Source organism: Anabas testudineus, chromosome 8, assembly GCF_900324465.2.
Source record: "Anabas testudineus chromosome 8, fAnaTes1.2, whole genome shotgun sequence".
Taxonomy (NCBI): Eukaryota; Metazoa; Chordata; class Actinopteri; order Anabantiformes; family Anabantidae; genus Anabas; species Anabas testudineus.
In genome coordinates, this window is record NC_046617.1 from 7,902,281 (window position 1) to 7,915,503 (window position 13,223).

At 42.6% G+C, this 13,223-nt stretch overlaps 1 protein-coding gene across 1 annotated transcript in view; it reads left to right on the top strand.

The window, feature by feature from the left end:
* asic2 (acid-sensing (proton-gated) ion channel 2) overlaps positions 1 to 13,223 on the top strand; it is a 261,492-nt gene that overhangs the window by 4,501 nt on the left and 243,768 nt on the right. Inside the window, exon 2 of the mRNA XM_026345198.1 lies at positions 914 to 1,534. Coding sequence (XP_026200983.1) covers positions 959 to 1,534 — 576 coding nt within the window. The 5' untranslated portion in view covers positions 914 to 958. The remainder of the gene's footprint in view (positions 1 to 913; positions 1,535 to 13,223) is intronic.

Consider the following 13,223-nt stretch of genomic DNA (forward strand, 5'->3'; position numbering starts at 1 on the left):
TCTGCTCATCAACGGCTCTCTCTCTTCTGTCTTTCTCTGTGTCTGTCTCTCTCTCACACATGCACACGGGCACAAACACAGACTCTCAGACTCCCACACTCTCGTGTTGGCTGGATGTCTTTTCGCTAGGCTGAACGAGAGAGGTGCTTAGGCTTGTCATTAGTTGGGAGCACAGGAGCTCCAGAGAAACCTGTGTGTGTGTGTGTGTGTGTGTGTGTGTCAGTCTTCGTGCACAAGCGTGCATGAGAGAGTAACTGCGTGAGTGTGTGTGTGTGTGTGTGTGTGTTTGAATGGATACGAGTCGGGATGCTAAATACTCAAAGGTAGCTTTGATTGGCTTGCAGCTTAAGTGACTCTCACCTCTTGCTCCGGGTGTCACAGGGGGCTCACCACTGGGATTTTTGTCAATGAAATCGAGCAGCCACAGAAGGTGGGGGGGTGGTGGAGGGGTGGCAGCTTTGGATTTGGGTAGACTGTGTATTGAGTGGATGCATGTGTATGGGCGGGTGAAGCAGGAGCCACAGGCAAGCTGGCAGCCACAGTAACTCCCTGCTCAAGGGAGTGATTGAAAGTGGAGGTGGAGAGGAGAGGGATGCCCCGAGGGAGCATCTTTCTTCTCTGCCTCTTATTTTCTGTAGTAGTTTTTCAGGTATTGGACATCTTTTCCTTCTCATGTCTTCTTCTACCTTTTCTTTGTCCATTTTGCTTTGGCTTCAGATTGTTTGGTGTTATCTATGCTTGTTTGCAGTAGGTCTCTTGTTTCTATGTTGTATAATTTGCTGCTTGTGTTTAGCTTTTCTGTGCCTTCCTGTGGTTTACTCCTCCTTCTTCTCTCATTTCTCCCTTGTACCAGTATTGATTATGATATGTGAATCTATGCATTATATTGACAGCTCCTTTTCCGTCTGTGCAGGTGTGAGTGCACCAGGGGCTCCCTGGCTAAGGAGCTGGAGGGCTGATGATGGATCTGAAGGAGAACTGTGGCAGTCAGGGGAGCCAAGAGAGCTCCAGCCTGCGCCCCACCTCCTGGCAGGCCTTCGCTCACACCAGCACGCTGCACGGCCTGCGCTTCGTCTTCCCTTATGGTCAGCCCAGCGTGCGCCGCTTGCTCTGGGCTGCGGCTCTGCTGGCGTGCCTGGGACTGCTCGCCCTGGAGAGTGCAGAACGCTTGGCCTATTTCCTCTCCTATCCTCACGTGACCAGCGTGGATGCCGTGGTGTCAAGCAGCCTGGTTTTCCCCGCTGTGACCATTTGCAACCTCAATGTGTACCGTTTCAGTCGCCTCACACGCAATGATCTATACCATGCAGGAGAACTATTGGCCTTGCTGGATGTGCACCTGAACATCCCTCAGCCGCACCTGGCTGAGCCGGACGTGTTGGCTTTCCTACAGGAAAAAGCCAACTTCACCAAGTACAAACCCACGCCGTTCAGCATGAAGGAGTTCATCGAGAGGGTTGGCCATGACCTGAAAGAAATGATGCTCTACTGCCGCTACCAAGGCCAGGAGTGCAGCCACAGCGACTTCAAAACCGTGAGTCCACTCATGTTTTCTTTTAAATGTCAGCTCTGGTCTGGGATCAGAGGATCTTTGCCCTCTCCCAGCTCTTAGAGGACTTGTTCTGAGGTCTTCAGGTTGCGTGTTTTGAATCTTGCAAGTTGCTCGAGATGGATCTTTTTTTTTTTTTTTTTTTTGTGCCGGTAAAATGACATGATGTATGCTGATAGCTGCTCTTTCCCTCCCACGCTGCTACACAGAGAGTCTCCTGCAAGGTTTTCTCCTTGGGACTTTTGTGTTTGTCTTCACAGGATGACTCTCAAGTTTTGTTTTTAGATATATATACACACTTTGCTGTTGTCCTCAGTGTTCAAATAATATCATTGTGCTTACTGGCACGTGCAATATTGCAACAGGTCACAGTATTATAGTCACTGAAGGAATGTGTGAATAGTAAATTCCATCCAATCCTTTGGCCACTTTACTTTTCCAGCCAAACAGCTTTCTTTCTTTCTTTTTTTACTATGAATCACTACGTTCTAGGGTTGTCTATCTGAGAGAACACAAAAGAACTGAAGTGTGTTATTATTTTCATTTTCCCTGTAATTTCACTTGCTGTTGAGTGTATAATCCTGTTGTTCTGTGACAGTATTGTGCCTGACGACAAAGAACAGAACTAGATGATGGAGTTGGGCTGGTGAAATAAGGTGTATTTTGTTGCACTGCTAAAAAAACTGAAATGCTGATCATTTAAAGCCTTTATGTTTCAGCGAAGATTTTTCTGGCAGATCAAAGCGTTTCTGGCACAAAAACTGATTTTGACACTAAAACACAACATTCAACACTTACTTTTCTTACTTTGACTCACTCAGTTAATTAAGTGAGTAGGTGAACACTGCGTACAGTGTGTGGATGTCAGGATGGGGAATGTTGAAGCTTTAACAGCACAGACCTCGCTTTTCGTGTCGACCCTGTGAACAGAGTTCCTGTCAGTGATGCCTTCATTGACAAACATGATGTCAACAAGACTTTTTGGATCTGTTAAGAAACCTCTGAAAGGTGAAGGACGTTTAGCTTCGGTATTAGATGGTTAGTACAGATCAGTTCTGCTGTTCCTGTACTAAAGAGGCCTTAACCAGATGCACTGCATCACCTCATAATGTATAATATCCCAGTGAGATCAGTAGAGTCATGTATACATCTATACTGGTTGTTAAGCGATTATGGGTCTTTCAGTAGCCCCTGATGATCTTTAACGAGCAGGGAGGTTAATGTCCTGTATATAATGCATCAAATAAAATAAAACAATGTAATAGTTACAAATAAGACCCAACTATGCTGAACTTAAATTAGGTGTTTAATGAATTGTGAAAGTATTTTAAAATAAAAAAGAGCTTCTTAAAAGTACTGATGAGCTGCACTCCGTACTGTCCCTGAACACCTCGCCAGCACTGCTGTGAGCGATGCTACTGCAGAACTGAACTATCAAACTGGGCTTAGTCGATGACTGCCCTACCAACTGAGTCATGGTCACCTATGGCTGTCCCAAGTCTAGTTGCACATCGGATCTGACCACAGATGTAAGGCTGCACAGGATTGACATTAAAGATTGGAAAGTGTTTCATGTCCTACGGTCTCTACACCCGAGTGTCTCATGAGCCAGTGGTAGCACAATGTCACAGGCTCCCCCAGTAGAGCCAGGGACAGTCAGCTGTGCCACACTGATCTCTTGAGTAGTACATTTTTTTGGGATACTCTATATTGGCGGATACTTTTAACTCAGGATTTGAGGGTACGTGGTTTCAACAGGCCGATTATTTGTGCCAGTAAAAAGCCAAAAAAATTGTTTATCAAAATACCTTCAAACACTTCCACATCTCTTGGACGTTCTGTGAGTCTCCTCCTGTTTAATAGTGACTCCCTGCCTCTTGCAAATATAAATAAATATATCAATATATAATCTCCCAGATGTCTCAGATATCAGATATTTTCTCTCTTCTTGTCATAACTGAGTCTACATTGCGCGGGAGTTTGTCACGTAGCATTCAAGGACAATAAAATCTATGTTTCCAAAACAGCTATTTGAAATGAATCAAATTTTTTCGGAATACTTAAAGACAAAAAGGATGTTATATAGGATATCGATGTAATATGTCATTAATCATATCATCACTTACAGCTATATTTCTACTAATAGATTTTACCATTGTACAGAGAACAGTGGACATCAGTTGGTTCTTGGAAGAAAACAAAATAAAATGTTTCAGACATATTCTCTCCCTTTGGCTTATAGAGCAGTGTATATACATACGGTGTGTGTCATGGCACAGGGTCAGTATGTTTTTATACCTTCTATACAGATTGCAGCTGATACCGATCTGTAGTAACTAGATGTTATATTTGTTTCTTGGCCTCACAACTGACCAGTGATGCATGCACAATGCAAACAGCTCACTGGGATCTGAGTTGCTTTGATGAGCACATCGGGTCGAGAGCACACTGTGTTGCCATTAACACAAAACATCCACAGCATTATTGTGCTTCGGCTGTGCGTGATCGAAGGCGTTAATCGTTGCCGTGTTTGTTACTGTTTCATTATTATTTTCCTGCGTCATCCTGTGAGACACTTAATGCGATGTTGGATCACACGTGGGCCGTAGTGATCTTTCTATTCATGCCTTCAGGTGGATGCTTCACCTGCTTTCTGTTCAATCTTTAGGGACTTGCAGATGCAAAGCTAGCTTGGATTGCTCTCTGTCCTCCCATGCAGCTCACTGAGTCTCTCTTTGAGTCCCCTTAGTAACCGTCTTGCATGTTGTGCGACGCGCCTTTGACCTGAAGCTGGGCTCAAACATAATCATGTTGACAGAGAGGCTACTAGAAGGCACTGTCATCCTCTTTGCCCTCTGCCTGTTGCTGCTGCTGAGCTCCTCCTGACTTCTCCCCACGCCTCTGTGTCGACTCTCTCAGTCTCTTCTCTCTCTGTCACTGCGGCGACACACCTTCATATCTTTGGTGGGCGAGACATGGGGGGGGAAAAAAAAAATCACCAGGCCTCCAAATATAGAAAAAATACATGCATGAATGCATTTAGACACATGCAATCAGACAAACACACAGAACAACTCTCCAAAATATACGCATAGATGAATGAGTTCACACACACACAGAGAGAGAGAGAGAGAGAGATAGAGAGAGGGACATTACCGTGACACTCCAGGGACCAGAATCAGCGTTTGAGTGACATTGTGATGAATGACCATAGGGAGGATTGTGGGGACATGGAAGTCAGTGTGATGTGACTGATGGAACTGGAGCAGAGTGCCGCACAGAAAGGAGAGTGTGCCCATTTCCACCTATGTGCATGTAATACGTGTCACATCGGATTGTTTAAAGCATTTTTCAGATGTGCAGCCTGCTCATCTTAATAATTTATGCTTGTATGAGAGCACATAATTCATTCTAGGTAAACATTTGGGTACACTTGTTTTTTTTCCAATGATGCCAAAAAGCAGGGTACACCAAATCTAACATTCTGCCATCTAAGCAGAGCTAGATACAAAAATGATAATGATTGGAAGAAAACTGTATGAATAACGTACTGAGAAGATTTCACCAAAAGAAAAAGAGAAGAGCCAGAAACTAAATTCTATAACCTAAAACCTTTAGCATAGAAAAACCAATACGATGTTTGCACTAGTGTCGCATCTACGGTGAAATGGGATGAGACAAAGTACAGCACAGAACACCAATAATGAATTGTCAGAAAGACTAGACTATGCCCTGCCTTCATGTGTGTTCCATGTCGTATTGATATTAAAAAAAATTATTAAGTACTGCATGTCAATAAAAAACTCTTATTGTTTATATGTTCTGTGGTTGCATACTCTCCGTTTTTGAGATTTGTGCGTTCAATGAATGGCGCTCTTCCAGTGCGTTCATGCACAGCGCTGGTGGTGTGAGCATGAATTAGTGGACTTCCCCTGCTTGTGTTTGTTTTGCCGTGTGTGATTACCACCGTGATTGATCACAATGACGTGACGCATAAGTGTCTGCCAGAGTGAATTATCTCAGTGTGCCTGCCCTCCACTCGCTGCATACTTCAGTTATGTGTATTTAATACCCCCGGAGCACTGCAGGCCAGGGAAGACCCTATCACAATCTCAGCCTTAATGTGAAACCTGATAGCAGCCAGAGCCTGAGCTCTGTATCACACAGACACTAATTAGCCACTCATCTATTTCTCTGACCAGCGCCTTGTTGGAACAGCACTGCTAATGTAATGGCGCTGGCTGTTTACAGCAGTAGCAATTAGCCATTACACACAACCTGTGGCCTTAGCTCTTCACAGGCTGATTACTGCGTGGCTGGATTTACCTCGCTCTCTCCAGCAGAGCAGGACAGGAATCCTGTCGGTCTCCCGTCGGGGAAGATTGTGTTCTTTCTAATCTGTCCTCCCCCTCTTTTTCTGGCTGCTCCATCTCACTGACTGCATTTAATCACCTTCAGATTAATTTCTCAACATTTGAAACTCCAATGCATCACATTAGGTTTTAGTGGCTCTACTGTATTAATCACCAATATGGCATTACCATGGCATTTTACATTCCCGGCAGGCATGATGTCTGAGTCTCTTAAAGGGCATGGAAAGCACTGCTGCCACCCACAAGCCTTCCTCTCTATAACACCCTGGAGAGGCAGCAGCAACCTGTGCTATTTAACCAGCTTGGAAGAAAAGCTGGAGTGCATCCACAGACAGACAGCTCAGTGTGGATAGTGCTTATGTGGTAGACACTGCAGCTGTCTGCAGTGGTGGATTATGGTAGGCCGATGATGTAGTGTGTGTTGTAGTGAGGTTTGAAGGTGTAGGAAGTTTCCTCATTGTCAAACAACTACTGTTTTTGGGCTGTACCAGCTTGGTTATTGGTTTAGTGATTAATGAAGACTGGATAGTTTAGTTAGTTCTTTAACTCTAAATAAGCAGGTTAGGGTGCAACCCTAAGAATGGGTTCAGACTGGGTGTCACTTTGTATGTGTGTGTGTTTAACAAGGCGGGGACCAGCTCCAGATAAACTACGCAGCTTCCAAGGAGAAAAAGTTGGATCGATGCTGTTGCACAGTCAGGTGCAAGTTTGCACACGTGGTTCATCACTTGTGACTTGAACTCTGTACTTCTGCTGATTTCTTCATGATGATGAAGGATTAAACTGTTGCTGAGTTGTTAGGTTTCCAAAGTTGCACCATCCTGTCGACAAGTATTCCAGATGATCTTCCTGCATGTGCTTGGCAGCTACTCTAATTAGGCTTCCTGTATTTAGTGTATATATATGGACACAACTTGGACAGACTTTCTTTAAGCTTCGTGTACAAAATACTGAAGTTGAAGATGCTGTTACAGTGGCTACCAAGCCCCGTCCCATTCCTGCATCTGCTCGTCACCTCAGGACATCACTTATGCACTGTATTTAATTTGGTGGACTGTCTAATCACCTAGTGCTCCGCTAAGCAAGACAGAAAATGAGAGGTTTTTGTTGCCGAGGTGAGCGGAGTCACTGACTGAGCAGAGGAGATGTCGGGACATGAAGTCATGGTTTGAGTCTGGATGTTGACTGGAATTCACGCCAGCAAAGAGGCACGAGTTAGCTGCACGAGAAGAGCCGAGTACGGCCCATTACCTCAGCAGTCTGTCTGGAGACGTGGAGGAGGAGGGGAGTGGAGTGTGGGTCTGTGTGGGTGTGCATTTATTCATGTGCATGAGTTTTACTGTGCTGGTATGTTTATGTTTTTTTGTGTGTGTGTGGTTTAAAAAAGCATTATCACTCAGTTATTTCAAGCATATATATATATATGTATATTATATATACGTATATATAAGTATATGTATGTACATTGACTAATGGTTACTCTCTAGTTATCATGTATCTGTTTGTTACTGCTAAGTCAAAATTACAAGCTGTTCACACCTATAGGTAACTTCTTAGACACTTGTGTTCTTGCATGATCATGATCATATAAGGAAATCCTCATCTTTGTTTATCTACTGTCTGCAGACAGTAAGACCAGTCACTAATAAATAACAACATGATAATAAAGAATTATATTATATAATTACAAGTGGATGTTTTGGTGATAGATTCATAAATGGTTTTTAATGTTGTCAGAAACTGTTGTGTGGGTGGGCGAGTGCAGAGATTGCATTAGACTTTCTCGTTTTCCCTCAGTTTGATGGACGGAGTCATATAACAGCATTTAAAAATTTCATTTTTATATAATAAGACAGATTTATGGTGCACGCTAAATTCAAGGTTAAACCTCATCAACTGAGAAGTTGGTACAACAGATATTTTTTATAATTATAGAGTATCAAATGTTAATGAGAGAATAGGGGTAATGCTTTATAGTAACTGCACACTATTAAGCACTAAATTATTAAATGGTTTTTAACTACCTGAATTAATTATGATTTATAGTAGAAATACATAGCTTATTAATCACTTACTCAGACTTTCTAAATCATCTTTTCAACCACTGACTCCCACTAAATAACTCATGTCTATGCAATTTAATACTTATTTATGAAGAATAATCATTAATAAAGTATGTAAATGCAATTATTAAACACATAGAAATATCTTTTGAACTAGAATAAATCATTTACAATGGCTTTTATAAACTTTTTGGTAATGCTTATTAATAGTGAAGCAATGCTTTGTGAATGGTAAATGAAATATTTACACATGCTCAACTTATCCAAACGGTCTTATATTGTGTAAGAGGGTCACTCATAGTTGAGAAACTTTACAGAGCTGTCTCTACCTGTTGCCAGAATTAAAACCACCTGTTTATGAATTGGTATCTTGCATTGGCGTTTCCTGCTGCATTAACATGAGCTGCAGATAAAACCCTACAAGATGTAGGAAGCGGGCACAAACTGGTGACGCACAGATATTCTGCTGCAGATATTTAGTGGATGAGGATAGGATTAGTTCCGCGAGAGGCTGCACAGAGAGAGAATGCACCTTTTGAAACATTGTCTGTTTTACCTGATGGAAACCTTTCTACAGGGAGCTGCAGCGAACACAAACAATACGCCAACAACATGCGACTCAAGGCTTAACCTCATCCATCACCCGTCTGCATGATTTGCTTTGCCTAATTTCCTTTCCTGGTGATGCGAATGTGATCAGCAATTAGCTTTTTTGTTGGACAAATATAGATGATGGCATAAACGCTTGCTCTGCGGCGCACATCCAGCTCCGTGTTTGTCATCCGCACAATGTTAAAACGGGGATTCATGCTGTGTGCAATGATACTGTTCCCCCTGTGCTGCCTGCGTCTGCCTCTGTTTTTCTATTACCTTTCATGTCTCACTCTCCTTTTCCCTCTCCATAATTTACCCACGTAGGGTCTGAACCGAGCGTTAGAGTCTCAAACCTGAATCGCACGCCCTCCTATAACAGGCTGACAGAGTCTTTCAGACTTCAGCCTTTTTGTCCACCTGTCTTTCTCTTTAATCTCTGTAAGCTGCCCAGAAGCTCTTTTGATCTCCGCGTTCAGACTTGGAGCTGCATGCTAGAGGCCCTCGTGGCTCGGTTTCCCGACAGTAAGGAGATTTAGGCTGCTTAAATGAAAAGTGACCACTGCTTAAATAGACACCTTGATATGTTGAGTGTCAGTGTCTTGTGTCATCTTCGCTAAGCACTTGTCCCATTAGGAGCGTGGCAAAGGATGGCTTGGACTAGTTTAGAAGTTGCTTTTCCACAGTGCCTTTTTAAAATTCCAAGAGGCGCCATAAATCCCAATACACATATTTTCTCTTTTCACCTTGCGTCGCGACTTCCCCAGTCTGCTGAAATACCAGACCCAAACTTTAAATGTCAACATGTCCCCCTCAACAGCTCAACCTGCCAGTTCTGGCCCCTGCCTGTCTCCAGGTATGGCTGCGGTCCTGCTGGAAAGCCTCTCAACATCAGTGTCAGGACAATGTGGGATCTTTTTGTCAAAATGACGCCTGTGTGCAGGACAGCGTAACTAGAAATCACAGACACTGGACCCCGTGAGGCCAAACTTAAATTGATTCTCTGTCTTGGCTCTTTCTTTGTTTGGCTGGAGTCTCAGTTTCCTTCATACCAGGACTATATATGACATCGTAGAATAAATGTGTTTTAATTTTGTACTGCGGCTTCCAAACTCCATCACTGTCAGCCATCTTATGTCATTTGACTTTCTAGATGACGTCTAGCCTCCTATCCACAAGTACAGTAGATATTTCAGGTTAGTTTGACGGCTCAAAGATTCTGCTCTCAGCAGCCTTATTGAACATTTGGAGCCTCAGAGCCAGACGTTTAGCTTGTGAACAAAGAAAATAGAGATTAAAGTCGAACTTATGGTCTTGTAAATGTGTTACCTTGAATTTTCCAGATATCTTGTGGCTGCGTTGCATTATTTTCTGTCAGTACTGTCGGAGTGGAGCAGAAAACTGTGCCTTATGAAGTGTCTCTTGCTCTTTGTGTTGTGTTGAGATTGACCTCAAAACTGGAGGTTGACTGCTTTTTTAAAAATTTAGTAAATTTAGTTGTGACAGAGTCTCTTTTCCAGCTGCATTTGCTCCTTTCATCGTTAGTATGTCGGCTACGCCGTGAAGGAAGAAAACAAAGCCTGCATGAACGGCGGCGTCTTTACTCGCTGTTGTCATGGTTAATTTTTTTTTTTTTTTTTTTGTGAAATTATAAACAGCTGAATGAACCAGCTGTGCTTCATCCTACCTTCTGTTTCCTCGGTGCTCTTCTCTCTGCTACAGTCTGTGCAGACCTTCTCTCGAGGTGAACAGTTAGTAAAAAAGCACACACCGGTGACATAAACCTTGTTTCCATGGGGACACTTGGGGATAAACAACAGCAGTATGAATACACAACTTGATAGCACAGGCCGTACACAGCGTTTTCCCATTTCCTCACTTAGAGAAGGGGAAATAGTTCCGGTGGTGACAACACTGGATTTAGAGCAGATGAAATGTTGTTGTGTTTACTCAACGTCCAGGTGAATTACACAAGCCTGCGACAAACAGACTGACCTTAGGTGGCTATAATTTGATGTCTTACATAAATCTGAATGAACCTTACATTTAATGGGCCAGTGTGCGCTTCAGTGGATTTGACAGCACCTGGGGGCCCTTTGAGGACTTTATTTTACCCCATTATCCCTTCTTACAACACTAAGAATATTGTCTCCTTTGTTTAAACATATATTTTAAAGAAGTACCCGTCACAGTAGCCCTTTTTTTTACTGAATGAGCTGCAGAATGGCAGTGCAGACAAATGCGTTCACTTGTTTAACTCACTTTATTCTCATCTCACCTTGTACTTTCTTTCTTTTTTAAGTTTGTTTCAGTGCTGTGTTCTTTACTTTTTCTCCTCAGCGTTCATACTCTCCTCTGCTTTGGCAGTTGCCTCCTCAGTTTCCCTCCCCATTCATTATTCAAGGAGTGGTTGCTTGGATGTCCACAGCACTGGCTCCAAACTCCATCCTGAGATACCACATGCGGCACCGTAGGGTGACTAGTACCATTAGTAACTGTCTCTTTCAAGTAATGCTACAGCAACACTTCCCGTACTGCTGGCGGTAATATCACTTGGTTTTCCTGACAAGATGAGTGCCTCCCCGCGAAGCGACTGTGCCAACTCATTGTCAGCAACAGCCATGATGCGGGAAGGTCGGCGGTTATAGCATTTGACTTATTCTGAGTATGTACTGACAGCAGGCGTGCAGCAGAGGCAGTGTTTGATCTTGGATGTACGTGGACATTTACTCAGCAGGAGGACGACTCGCATGGCAGACAGGCGGGAGATGGAGGAGTAGAGCAGGAGTGAGCCCAGTTTGCATGTGTGCGTTAATGTTGCAGCGGGCTGGAAGAAGGCCGCTGACACCTGACGTGGTGCCGTCTCATGCCTGGCTGGCTGCATGTGAAGATGGAGTAGGGAAAGATGGAGACTGGCTGGAAAGTTGGTGTGTTTGGTTATATGGCTTAACTTAAGGAGGGAAACTGTGTATATACTGTACAGTGGCACAGTATACAGCCAAGTGTGTCAAATAGGTAAGGATTACTGATTACATTTCAAGTAGAGTACATAAGCCAGTTATGAATATACATAACTATATAATATTATATAAAAATATAATAAACACAGAAAACTAAGTGAAATAGTAGTAGTAGTAGTAAAATGACACCTGCATATGTGCTCTATACAAATATAATGATTTCAACAAGCAATACGTCAAGAACCTCTCTTTAACAGAATAACTTAGTCTGCACATGTCAGGCGTGAACTTTCCTTTGTTCGTACGATGGGCGTCAACAACGTCCTCCGATTTATCATGGGTCATAAAGTAAGCTTGTAAAACTCAACAGGTTTAATGAGACGCTAATTTGTGCCAATTCTCTGCCAAACCATCCGAGAGCCCATCGTGGAGAATGCACTGCATGGTGGGCAAAAGACAAAACAAGGAAATGTGTTGCTTTTTTGTTTCTTGCATGTTTTGCGTGCGCGCACATTAATACGAGCGAGCCAGTCTATCACTGTCTGTAGCTATTATATTCTATGTGTAGTAATACATCATTGAAGTAATAATTAAACAAAGTGGCCTCATTTATTGCAGCAGAAACAAAATGAACATGGCAGAAATAGGAACCACTAATGTAATGCATGGTTTTATTTCATATGAAATTCCCTGCCAAGATGTTATATCTTTTTTTTTTTTTTTTTTTTGCAGTTCAGTTATTAAACATATATTGACAGAGTGCCCCGCAGTGCAGCTGATCTTGTGTGTATATTTTATTATAATGTCTGAACCAAACTGTATTTGGAGAATCTTTATAACCCGAGGAACAAGGGAAACACCGTTTGAAATGTGGTGCAACTGGAGAGTCACTTCATGGATGTGTTTCCAGCACTTTGTTGAATCTGTGTCATGAAGTATGAAGGCAGTTCTGAAGGCAAAAGTGGGGAGCCAACCCTATAGTAACAAGGTTATTACTTTTTAAGTTCTGTCTCTTATTATTCAACAAATGTTAGATTACACATGAGCAGGCAGATAAGTTATGCTCAAATTAGATGATGTATGAATTAATATTAACGATGTGTTTTTATTTAACTACTTTTTTCACAGTAGCATGTCGACTGATTCGATGATATTACAGCCTCGTAAACATGCAGCAATTATCATGACAGCGTAGCAGCGCACTGACGAAAGAGCTCGGTGGAAACACCAACGTCAGTGACAAACCTTTCATCAAAGCCATGAACGCAGGTTTGGTCATCAGATCTTCTGCTATGAACTCTCTTAATGCCTGTGTAAATTTCATGCGTTGTTTTGAATTAGGCTCATATGGAGTTATGCTTTCAAACGCTTCGGTCAGTGATCCCTGTCAGATGTTGTTACGTGACACCAGAGCTGGAGTGGGAGTTAAAATCAGCCTGAGAGTTTTGTCTCAGCCCAGTTGGCCAAATCATCCCATACTGCCCCACTTTATATCTCTTTGTAATATTGACATTGATAATTGTTACATACATTTCCATTATAATTTTATAATGACTGCATCACTTTATGTTTTTTTCATGGTAAAGTTCGCATCAACTAAGACTGAATGATGGTGAACATGGGCCCTCTGACTGGACTCTGTGTACACAGCGAACTGTGATGCAGATTTTTTAAAATGTGTTATGAT